The sequence below is a fragment of the Lonchura striata genome, chromosome Z (assembly GCF_050655825.1).
Source record: "Lonchura striata isolate lonStrDom1 chromosome Z, ASM5065582v1, whole genome shotgun sequence".
NCBI classification, from domain to species: Eukaryota; Metazoa; Chordata; class Aves; order Passeriformes; family Estrildidae; genus Lonchura; species Lonchura striata.
In genome coordinates this window covers 55,990,293-56,002,899 of record NC_140740.1, presented here as the reverse complement: position 1 = coordinate 56,002,899, position 12,607 = coordinate 55,990,293, and the positions used below count along the sequence as shown (strand labels likewise).

Below are 12,607 nucleotides of genomic sequence, written 5' to 3'. Positions count from 1 at the left end.
AAGCTGGAACTGGTCTGTTTGTGCCTAAAGACCTACCTGCCCAGCAACAGGAATTACAGGGTACTTCCTCTGCTGTCACCAGCACCTGGAAGTTATTAAACTTGCTGGAAGTTTACATTGTGTGCATGTGTATTATTTTTCCTCTCTGACCTATAAGAGAAGTAAAGGAGAAGTTTAGACCTAATAATCTGTTAGGAATGAATACCAACCATAACTGTTTGACTACTAGTAACTAGATGGATGGAGGAGAAATTAAACCCAGCATAAATACTTTGTACTATATCATTGTATTTGTTTGGCTTTTGTTTTTTCCAGGTACAGTTTCAGTTGTCTACTTAGTTTTTCTGGTTACAGTAAAGGCTGCTCATCTGGGAATACACTTAGAATTCAGCTGGTTTACAGAGAATGAATTTTTTGTACCAGGTAAGATAGCTAAAATGCAGTGGTGAAGTATATTTTTTTTCCTCATTTACCTTTTAACACCTCTGAGCCATAAATAGAGGAAATGCTTCCTGATGTTGCAAGTCGAGGAATGATCCCTCCTGACCAAGTGGAAAGGAATCCCTTTCCCAGTGATGTTCTGTAGTTAACAGACAGTATCAACAGTGGTGAAGAGAAGGATTGCCTATCAGAGTAATGATCAACATATATCTTGTGACAGAGAGCTTGCTATAGTCCTGTTTCACCTATGTTATTTTAAGTTCTAGTTGCACCAGTTTCAGATCATGCCTGTTTCAGTAGCAATTAGAAATTACTAACTATAGACAGACTGACTGTTAAGGGTGCTTTAAGTTCCCCACACACTGTCTTGCTTAAATGAACTAGCTCATTCACCATAATATGCAAGTACAGTTTTCTTGTACTTCCCAGTCTATCTGAAGTTCTAGGCCATAACTTTAGTAACTCTTCCCTTTCAAACATCCATTAGCTGGTTTTATCTCATCAGTACCCATCAGTATATTTTTATTTTCTTGAAAGTTTTTTGATGGCTATTTGTTCTTTCCAAATTACTGTTACAAATTACTCTGTGAGATGCCATAGTCTTAAACAAGTGGCATTTGGTATTGCTTGAACTGCTAATCTAAAAGTTCCTTTTTTAAGAAACCTGGAATAAGAGAACAAGGGTTAGGTCCTAGTTGGTTTTTCCCCATCCTTTACAATAAGCAAAATTTTATGACCAGTTAGCTCCAATGTCCTGTACATTAGAATAGTATCACTTCTTCTGTTCTTGGAAACAAATGAGAAAAATGAGTTGTAGTGACACACATGCCACAGGCCATGGAGAAGTAGAGCACCCAGTAGTTTGATTAATTTGGCAAAAACTCCTTGTACTACAAGGAGATAGAAAAAGCAGGTAGCTAAAGCATACAAATACAGCTACCAAGAGATTCTGAAACTGTCAGTTTGCTGTTTATAATTGAGATTGAAGTCTCAATTGAAGTGGGTGGAAAACGAGCCTAGAAGTTGAGCCCAGAAGTTGCTTGCACTCTCAATTCTGACAGTAGCACATAATGCTACTTAGGTATTGAAGATACAGTGAAACCAGCTTTAGGGAAAGCTTATTCTTTCAGTTTGGATAAGCCTTCCATTAGTTGCCTGGAGTGTGTTTACTTTCCTAACTTCATAACACATTACAGAAGTCTGTTTTAAATATGTTTGCATGCAGCTCTCTGTGGTTTGTTCTTTAAAGGTTTGTGAACCTCTGAAGAGTGTTGTACTTCTGGATGCTTTTTAGAAGCTGAAATATCTTAGGGTTCTCTAATTGCTGTTAGCAAGATGGTGCTTTAATGTTACTGCATTGGTGAATTCCTAGACTATTTGCAGCACTTCAAGAACCACCATCTTGTGAACATCTTTTGAGTATTAAAAGAAGCAGAACAATGCTATTCCCATGGAGACAAGAAGGAAATTTTTTTTTCATACATTTTGTGAATTATAAGAAATTGCTCTGTGTTTCTTTATACCCTGGTTTGTAAGCAGAACCTCTTAAATATCTGCAAATGTAATTTTTCTTCTGATAGCATAAGTGACTTCTTAATAACTAAAAGTGTTCACGGGGTAAATTATTCCTTCTCTCCTTCTCCCTCTTCAGGAACCCATAGGTATACAGTCTCACTGCTGTCAAGTTCAATATCACAAATGATTTCCAGTTAAAATGTTGAGGACCAGAAAACTTTGCATGTGCCAATATTAACCTAGTAATCACTGATGGTTGGAGTCTATCAGAGAAGTCTTGCTGGAAAATGTATTCTGTAGTAACTACTGTCTTCATGCATCTTGTACTTCCTGATTAAATATCTGCATTGGCTATGGTCAAATATGACATAGATTGTCCCATTTCAAGGTGGAGGTTCATGAGTTTGCCAGTACCTTCCAGAGTACCATATGTTATCTGCATTTTGTCATTGCTTGTTTCAAAGAAGTAATTTTAAAACACTTTTTATTTCTTTGTTTAGAGTTTAGAATTCTGTTCCCTCAGCTCACAGGGGTTCTAACACTTGCCTTCTTCATTCACAATTGTGTCATCACACTTCTTCAAAATAACAGGAATCAAGAAAACAATGTAAGTAACTTCACAAGACTTTGCTTATTTATATCTAGATTGCTAGACAACAGTAATTTTTTTTTGTGATTTGATAAAAAATAAGTTGCATGTTCTTTTTCTTGCTATGAGGGAGTAACAGTTAAATTACAAATTAATTTACTTAAAAGCCCTGAGGAATTCCCAAAATTTACAAGCTGGTATTAAACTGCCAGATTGCATACAAGAAGCTGATGACCTGACAGTGTTGTAGGACTCAATGAAAACTGACCAATTTTAGAATGAAAAATTGTGGAAAATGTTTGGTATATGACTGATTTTAGCAGAATCATGAACAGTAGTTTTGTGGTAATACCTTTTCTCAGAGTTGCTTTAGTAGTTTTGTCTCACAATCCTAGTCAAAGTCTGTAGAGAAACTTGGCACAATTTAGGAAATCCTGCAAGTTGAAGCCTGGATCAGGAGGCTTTGTAATATATAGACTTTGGATGGTGTTTTGCCCTTGAAAAAATTAAGCACTGCTACTCCAGATGGAACTGCATTCTTTGTTAATATCTTCCCATTATAAAATACCAAATGGAGTAAACACAATACACAGAGTCTGATGGTAACATTTACTCTAATTATTTTTCTTATTTTATTTTTTCCTCCCTACTTCCAAGGATTCTTGTCCAGCTTCATTAAAATGTTAGCTGTAAGGGTACCTGCAATAACATAAAAAGATTTGTAAATACTAGCTGTATGAAAAACTGCAATGAAATCATAGAATGCCAGAATTCTTGAGGTTGTAAGTAACCTCTGGATGTCATCTTGTTCCCCCTACTGCATTAGTGCTGTGAGTGATGTATCTGCAAAGGAGTTATGAATTCTCCTCCAGGAATGCTTTTGGGGATTTATGGGCTTCTCTGAAATTAGTTTAACAGCGGGAAGCCTGGACAAAGAAAGCTAAATAAGCTTTTTCTCCATTTCCTTAAGAAAATCTTATTATGGGGAGAAGGGCAAGATTTCTCTTAAAGTGTGGCTTTCAAATTCTAAAGGCTAGATCTCCAACAATCAGCTCTATATGCAGAGGAGGCCTAATACCCTCATTCCATCTTCAAGGTTTTCCTGTGTATTTTCCTCCTCCATTTACATTAGAGCAAGTAATCAGATTCAAAGAGTGGCACCTGGAGTGTTCTCTAGCTTGCTTTTCCTGTGTGAAGGAGGAAGAAACTTCTTCCTGCATTTAAATCAGATTTTCTAGTACCCTTCTTGGAGCTTAAATTGAATTTCCAAGTCAGCCCTGGTATGGATCTCTAGCCCTTGACAAAACTCTGCATTCCAGAATAATGTTCAAATTGCTCAGAAAGGACAGCTTTGAAGTATGGCAGGAAAGATTTTTAATGGGAAAACAAATCTCTGTGTAATTCTTGTAGTCGTTTTATTTGGCTGGAGATTTCTTTTCCTCTTTGTACCTGTACAGGAGCCTTTCACCTAGATCTCAAAAGTGCTTTGCAGATGTTAATGAAGTACCTATGCTCTTGAAGAGCTGTTTTGTGATTTTGTCACTACGCTGCTGGGCTAAGTGGAGAAGATTTCCATACGTATAGAGGAGTCTTGTCCTCTCTCATAAGTCATGGGGGGTTTTTACCGTATATTTACAAGATTCTTTCAGTATCTGATGGGGTGATACTGGTATAACTTCATGGATAAAAGCTTCACATTTTTATTGATGGACCTGTTAACATGGCACTTCTGTCACTGTTCTGTCAAAAGGCACAGAATTTGGCAAGCTGGAAAACCACTGTTTTAGTCTTGAGCAAAACTTACTGAAACTAAAGGTCATAGACCAACTCTTTGGAGAGGTGGAAAAAAGTTAGACAAACAATAACATTCCTTTTATGGAGTCAGAAATTCAGAACAATAGCAGCTTCCATTCTGGTTACGGGCATGCATCACAGCCCAGAGCTAAAACACACATTGGGGAGGATTGCTCTGACCGCTATTCCTGTACAGTGGTGTGGGTGTTAGAAGAGAAGAGCAGTGCACCAGAGTAAGCCACAGGTCAGCAGCACAGCCTGGAGAAGCCCTTGTGAGGAGGTTTTTAGTGTGCTGTTCAGAACTGAGCTTCACGGTCCTATCTCCCACTGCTGCTGCCTCTTGTATTTGTCAGCATAAGTTTTTTGCCCAGTGCTCAGTCAAATGGTTCAAAACCAAATTGCATAGGAAATGCAACCCACCCACAAAAATGAGTTTAGGTGTGGGTTTTGGTTGGTTGTTTCTTTCCTGATGCATGTTTGTGATCAGTTTCCCTGAGCAACACAACAGATGCTACACAAGCCCACCATGATCTACAGGCATGAATACACTAATGCTGTCTCCTAACAGTAGTCTGTGGATCTACCTGGGAGAAAGGCTGTGAGTGGGGGGATGTTTTTTGTCTAGGTATTAACTGCAGAAGGCATGGAGCTGTAAATGGTACTTATTTTCTGCAGTATTATACCGTGTAAACAGAGTGAGCTTCCACTGATGGTGTCATAGCACTGGTTTCTCCTTCCAGCCAAAATTATACACAGCATCATCCATCCTGGTGAAGTACTTTTTTTTTGTCACCCAATTCAATGTTACCACTTGCCCTTGATGCATGAACAGGTAAAGTCTATTTTTATGATATAGATCAAAGTCCTGTTGAGATATTACGGAGACAGCATCTCTCTTGAGAAGAGATTAATCTGAAATTGGATGATTGAAAGGTATTTCAAATGTGGTATCATTACTAAGCACTGATATGGGCTTCTCCATCCAGGAAGCAACTCCACAAAGCTTTCACTGGTACCAAGGAAGGAAGCGAATTATTTTAACTATTTTCTCCATGGCATCCAACAGGCAAATCAAGATCTGAAAGTAGCCTGTTCTTGGCAGCACCACGTAAGAAATGTCTGTAGACACACAGAGCCTTCTCTGTACCATGTCAAATCCCTTGCTGTGGGTCCAGCCAGTACCTGAGTACTATCTGTGAGTGTGATACAATGGCTTGTACTTTGGCTGTCTTTGTTAGCTCCACCTGATTTATCAGATTCATCCTATTGTTAGGAGGCTGATCTCTTCCTTTGTTCTACTACTGCTGCCAGCCTTGATCACCCAATTTTCTCTTCTTCCAGTGGCACTTCTAACACTTTCTTCTGCAGATCTGACCAGGAGAATTCCAGTTGTCAGCAGCAACTGGAGCTAACATATGCTCTGCAAGTTCTGCCTGAAAATCTGCCTGTTACTTGTGTATTTGAGAAGGGTTTGGCAGGTGTCAGGCTGTGATCATTATGGACTGTGACCTGCATGTTACCTTAGATACTTACTTTGAGATTTCCACTGTGATTCTACAAATACTTCCTGCTTCCAACATTGTTTTTTCTACAAGTTTGATTCTTAAACTGTGGCTGTAAGAATTGCTATATTCTTATGCTTAGGCAGTTTTCACCACAGCAATGTCCACTTTGAATGTAAATGCCTCAAGTATCAAATTTAAAATAAAAAGGTGTAGTTATGGCTCTTATTTAAAATAATGCTTTTATCTCTCCCCATGTGTCCTTTGATTTTATCTGGAATTATGCTGTTTAAACAGTATTGTCAAGGTCTTTAGGGAGTGACCCCAGGTCTCTTGAGGAATAATGAACATCAATCAAAACATGTTCCTGTTATGTAAACACATGTTGTTGTACAAAGATAACCATCTCATATGCAGCAGCATGTATTTGGAAGGGAGTTGATGGATGTTTGAGAAAAAAATTAATTCAGGTTTTCAAGTTGTCCATTTCTTTTTTAGTAATTTATTCAAATCAAAATCTGGGTACTCTTTGTATGGTGACAGCACCTGGAGTCTGTTGTGTTACATGCCATGAAAATAAATTATCAAAATTATCTCAGCACTTAGTTTCAGTGCAGATTAAAGCATATACCCTCAAGAACTCTGGAAACATGAACTGGTTAGAACTGGTGCAAGTACCTATCGGAGGTAATAGCACACCACCTCTCTACCATTTTTCATGTCCAAAGAAAGCAGTAAGAATTTTATTTCAGATTTCTTGCCCTCACAACTGCATGTACTCCTCACAGCAAAAATAATTTTACAATTGGTTCTAGAACTTATGTGTAGGTAGAGTACAAATAACAGCTGTGAGTTACTATACTGTTTTTATGCAATAAGTGTACACCTAAAATACCAGATTTAAAGCAGGTTTTGGCAGATGATGTGCATTAAGAAGGTCTTAGATGTGCTTTGAAAAATTGTCCAAGTCCTGTCCTCAAGAGATGAGAGTCTGTATCTCCCTGTATCACACCACCTTAGTGTGTCTCTGTGTCCTGCAATTAATGGAACTTACTGATAAATACCTGTAAGAAATTTGAGTGTTTGTATTTAATACTCTTAAAATTAGTTCTTAGGGTGGGTGGGCACTAGTGCTTTTGAAGATGTAGATGTAGGTGTTATATAACAACCTGTACAGCATCCATCTCATGTCACAAGGAGAAATTCTGCATATAATTTAAAGATAAGTCTACTGTTCAGCTTCTGATGAAAGTTGATTGTCCTTACTCAATGACCACTGTGAGGAGAGTGAAGTCTAGGGAATCATCTTCCTTGTGCATTTAACTGGTCAGCAAGAGGAAGAGGTTGCAGCTAGAAATGTGCAGCTGCTGGGAACTTGAAGGTCACCGTGGCCTTGAAGGCCATATGTTACAATCACACTTTTGCCTTTTTCCCATCAGCCTCTAAGAGGCAAATAATCTTCCTCATCAGACAGCAATCTTCTACCCCAGAAACACTGGGAAAATCAATAAGAGATTCCATGTCTTTCACCAAAAACTAGCTTCCATCTGAATTTCTCTCAAAACTCATAACTTAGTATTTTATACTTTTCTTGGGGATTGCCTTGCCCTTGGCAGAGTCTGTGGTAGTGTAGGATATGCTTCTTTTGTCAAAAAGATAGTGTGAAGAAGCACTTAGAGAAACATTTCCACTCACAGACGTGAGGAATATTTCCTCATGCTCAGTGAGCTGGCTGGAGGTGGTAATTATCACCCTGGTCTGGAAACCAATATAATCCTAATAATTTGGTGCTGTGCTTGAGTTAGTAAGACTTGCTTTTTAGTCTTGGGAAAATAGGGTAATGTATTGAGACATTACTATTAATCCTTTAAGAAGCTGATGATTAACAGCAGCTGAACAAATGGTTTTCTGTAAGGTGATGAGTGTTTTGTACTGTAACATAAGCTTATAAATAATTTATTTAGCTAATAACTAGATAAAAATTATCTCCCTCTTTATTTCCAAAGGAAGGAATTTATGTAGAAGAATAATCAACAAGTACATTGCTGTGAGATCAGTCGGATATATATGTGGATTCTCTAGTTTCATAAAGTACTTAATTAGTTTTGCCAGCTATTTTCCTGTAATAAATGTGTGATTATTTTTGTGTAGTGGAAAATAATTATATATATTATATATCTTAAAAAGATAACCAGAATTTTCAGAACTGAGCATTGAAGTTTAGTTTTAAATCCGTACTTAAGTGTATATAGTGTAGTTAAGTGTAGATTTATGACCCTAGCTTCAAAACTCTTTCCTTAAAACCTTTGATTAAATTCTTTTTTATTACATCTGCAGTTGTGTAGGCTGATGTCTTTGATTGAAAGATTTTATTCACGGCAAATTTAACACAGGGCTTTCTGGGCTTTCTGTCTTAGACAGGTATGTCTATGTTCCAAGGTTCTTAGTAGGAATAGGTGAATGTAAGAAAATAGAAGGGATTTCTTATTTGTTTTAATAACTCATGCTTATGCATCAGGAATAACATGCTACATCTGTTGGCATATCTCATTCATGGTGCTTTTTTTGTATGTTGAAAGATAAATAATACTCATCTAGCTCTGCTTTGGGATATATCCTTGCAGCTTTCTGATCTGATCAGAACCAGGTCTGAAGTATCCATCCAAGTAGTAGAAAATAAAAATGTACAAGTGATAGTAGTAAATGTAAGAAAATAATGCATATAAAAGTAACAGTAACACATGAAATAGAAATCTTCTATAATAAGTTTTTATTTAATCTGGTCTTGTGTGTAAGTGCTGGCCAAAATAAAAATATTGGTTTTCCTCAGGTGAGAGACCTCTCTATTGCATACTTCCTGGTTGGATTAACATACCTGTATGTTGGAGTGATAATTTTTGCATCTTTTCCTTCTCCACCATTATCCAAAGAATGTATTGAACAGGTAAGATATTTTACTGCAGTATGTATTTCATGGAATAACAGAATGGGTTTTCTGGGGAGGACTGAAGTGGGTCAAGTGGTCCAACCTCCCTGCTCAAGCAGGACCATCCCAGAGCATATGGCACAGGCTTGCATCCAGATGTTTCTGGAATATCTTCATTGAGGTGGACTCCAGAACCTCTATGGACGATCTGCTCCAGTGCACAGTCACTCACACTGTGAAGAAGTTCTTCCTCATGTTCAGGGGGAACTTTTTTTGCATCAGTTTCTGCCCATTGCATCTTGTCCTATTGCTCAGCACCACTAAGAAGAGCCAGATCCATCTTCATGGCACCCTGCTTTCAGATACCTGTGTACATTGATGAGGTGCAACAGGAACAGGCCCAGCTCCCTCAGTGTTTCCTTGTAAGAGAGATGCTCCAGTCCCTTGATAATCTCTGTAGCCCTGGACCTTCTCCAGGAGCTCCATGTGTGTTGTACTGAGAAGCCCATAACTGGACACAGCACTCCAGATGTGCCACACCATGGCTGAGTAGAGGGGCAGGATCACCTACCTTGACCTGCTGGCAGTGCTCTTCCTAATCAAGATACCATATTTGTCCTTAACCTTTTAATAAATATGCAGTAAAAACCCCCTTCATGATTCACCCTGGCAGGTGCATCTGCACTTGACTGTGGTCAGTTGGTGGGAAACTTCGTGGGCACTACCACAAACAGATGAGTAAAGCTTATGTTATCTCATTTATATACATAAATGGTTCCAAATATTTTGGTGAAAAACAAACATTTAATAAATACTCTGTGAAAGTGATGAAGGATCAAAATGAACAAGTGAACAATTGGGCTTTTCATTTCTTTAGCTTCTTTAATCCAGAAAAGTGTGTTCAGTGATTCATTGGGATTCCAGAAGAAATAGAATGTGAAATCAAGCTTGTTTAGATAGGAGTTCTCACTGCAATTATATTTGAAGTCTGACATTCTGGAGTCTGACATTCTGGTGAGCCTTGCCATCAGAGTTCTTCAGATAATAGCACCACATGAAATACCCTGTGAAGGCTAAAAACTCTTATCTGCTTCTAGGCAAAACTGATTTCCACATCCTAAATTGCCTCAGAGGTAGAAGTTATCAATGGGGGATCCATTTTATGCCAGGTGTTCTATAGCCCTGGCATAATATTTAGCAATAAGGCAGCATTTAAAAGCTTCCTCTGACTGTGGATTAGTTAGAACTGGTACCACTGTTAAGCCATGAAATTATCTTTTAACCACCTGAAATAATTTCACAGGACAAAATCCACAGTTAAATTACAGATAATGAGTGATTTTCTTCCCATTTATTTTCTGTAGCTATCTCAGGTACTTATGAAACCAATTTTATATTTCTGTGATGTTTAAGTCTTAGAATACTTTTTCAGATCCCAGTAGTAGTGTATGATCCCTTCTTCATTTGTATGTAATGCAGTTTTACTCACTAAGTAACTGTTTTTAATAAGTACGTATGATATAACAGATAAAAGGAGTATATGAATCCATCTGCCTAAAAGGTCAGGTGGTATTTCCACAGCCTGGATGTCTGGGGATGTTCAGAAGATCAGAAAGCAATTAGTTATGTAATAATAACATTAGCACTGACATCAGCTTAGTAATATTCAAAAATTGGTTGTTATTTGGTGGCAAGGCAGTTGTAAAAGAGGGATAGGGTTTTCATGTTATGGAGTTCATTTAGCAATTGTAGTTGTTTGGATTTTGTCCCATTCTTTCTGGTACATAGATATTAAAACCCAGCAGATACATGCAAATAAGCCACCATTGATATGTAACATTACTTATATGTTTAGAATTTTCTAGATAACTTTCCCAGTGATGACATCATGTCATTTGTTGCAAGAATATTCCTGCTGTTCCAAATGATGACTGTATACCCCCTCTTGGGCTATCTGGCACGAGTTCAGCTGTTAAGACAGTTTTTTGGAAATGCTTACCCAAGGTAAGAAGTCTTTTCTTGACAATAGTTTGGCAAACTCTGCTTAACTGGCTTTCTGTTGTCAGAAATTTGGCTAGGTTTTTGTGGATTTTCTTTGTAAATTAGGTTAATTTCATAAACTAGTTTCACAGAGTTTGTAGAGTCAGGATGAGCAGTCACACCTGCAGATCAGAACTGCTACAGTTTGCCAGAGCAGGGATTCTTTTAGTTTAGCTCTTCATTTTATCAATAAATAGTAATTTTGTCAACCCTGTCCCTTTGGGTTATGCGATTATATGACAAAAGAAAAGTTGTACAGGAAAAAAAAAATGTTTAGTCCAGGAGCATTTAATCTAGCAATCCTTAAGCTGTGGAAAACATATACTGCAAATAATAACATTTCAGCATACCATCTTTGTTTTGATTGTGCATGATTAGTAATCAACCATCTGTTTTTAAACAGAGCTAATAGCTAAGTGGGTTGTCAGTTGTGCTATCTGGGCTGCTGCTATGCTTATAAAAATAGCTTTTCACATGCTAATTTCAGAGATGAGCCACACCCTTGCATTTGTACAGTGTCTATATGCCAGGAAAAAGCTGATGCAGATTTCAGTTTTAGTTTGGTTTCTTAAATAAAACCTAGGACATTTCTATTTGGAGTACTGGAGTACTGAATTTGTTACAGCTGAGAAGTTGCCATTTAGCTCCAAGTTTCTTATTTTGTATTGTGAATTACTGTTGATGGAGGAAAGGAAAAAAAATCTCAGGAAGGAATGTGTATTTCCTCTGTGGCATCAGCAGTTCAGGTCTGTAGAGATGTTGTTCCAAGTTTCAGGTTTCTTCTGAGTCCTGAAATAGGTTCTAGAAACTGAATGCCTAAAATTAGGCAGTGAAATAAGTACTTACTTTTTTTGACTTGGAATTGTATGCAGTTCTACATTGGGATTTTTAGGAACTGCTGCAAGTTACTGTTGGAAACAAGGCCATTTATTTAAGTGCTAAAGATGGATTTCACTGGGAAATAGTCTTGTCCTTTATATTATGTGGATCTGCCTTTTCCTATTTCCTCCCTCTAGTTACTCTCTGTCCAGAATGGTTTTCATTTCTCCCATGGGCTCTCCTAGAACCTACAGCTTTATGCCAGTCTCAGGTTAATTCCAGCTTGCTGTTTTAAGCCTTCATAGTATGACGAATTTGATGATGCAGATGCTTGCTTGATTCTCGTTTCTAGGATGTCCTGTGTGTAGCTTCACATTTTTAAATTTACTTTTTTTTAAGACTCCTTATAGTGAAGTATTTAAAGCTTCTGAGAAGTCAAAAATGGTTTCTAGGAAGCCATGTAAGTCTCTCCAACATACAGTGATAAGGTAGCATATTGGCTGTAGCATAATGGACTGTCTCTTGCTCTCTAGCATCCCAGGTGTCTCAAGTACAGCACAGAAACCACTGAATTACCCTGGCTCTGGCTTCTGTGCATTTACAAGGTCTTGTTTTTTTTCTATGCAGTGAAGGCTTACTGAAGGCTGGTAGCAAGCACAGTACATGTCTCTGGAAGGATAGTAAAATGGATGTGAAATGTGCCTTCATGACTGGTTTGCACCATTCACCTAAGCTGACAAATCTCCTGTAGTAGCACTTTATCACCTCTCTAGGAAAAACTTCAGTATTTTTGGTTTTCCCAGAGCTTTTGCAGGGAAATATTTTGCAAATATGAAGCTGTTGCTCTTACTGACTTAGACTGATATCTTACTGGAGAGCCTGTTGATTCACTCTGAACAATCTACTTGGAAATACTTTTTGTGTGGGAAAATAGCTTTTTGTGTGGGAAAATGAACACTCTGCTTATAGATTAATATAGTT

At 37.8% G+C, this 12,607-nt stretch overlaps 1 protein-coding gene across 5 annotated transcripts in view; it reads left to right on the top strand.

Moving 5' to 3' along the window:
* SLC38A9 (solute carrier family 38 member 9) overlaps positions 1-12,607 on the top strand; it is a 50,452-nt gene that overhangs the window by 27,498 nt on the left and 10,347 nt on the right. For all 5 annotated transcript variants that reach the window (XM_085566432.1, XM_021534313.3, XM_077790138.2 and 2 more), the window contains 4 exons: positions 316-423; positions 2,457-2,563; positions 8,672-8,785; positions 10,623-10,771. In XM_085566432.1, coding sequence (XP_085422558.1) covers positions 316-423; positions 2,457-2,563; positions 8,672-8,785; positions 10,623-10,771 — 478 coding nt within the window. The remainder of the gene's footprint in view (positions 1-315; positions 424-2,456; positions 2,564-8,671; positions 8,786-10,622; positions 10,772-12,607) is intronic.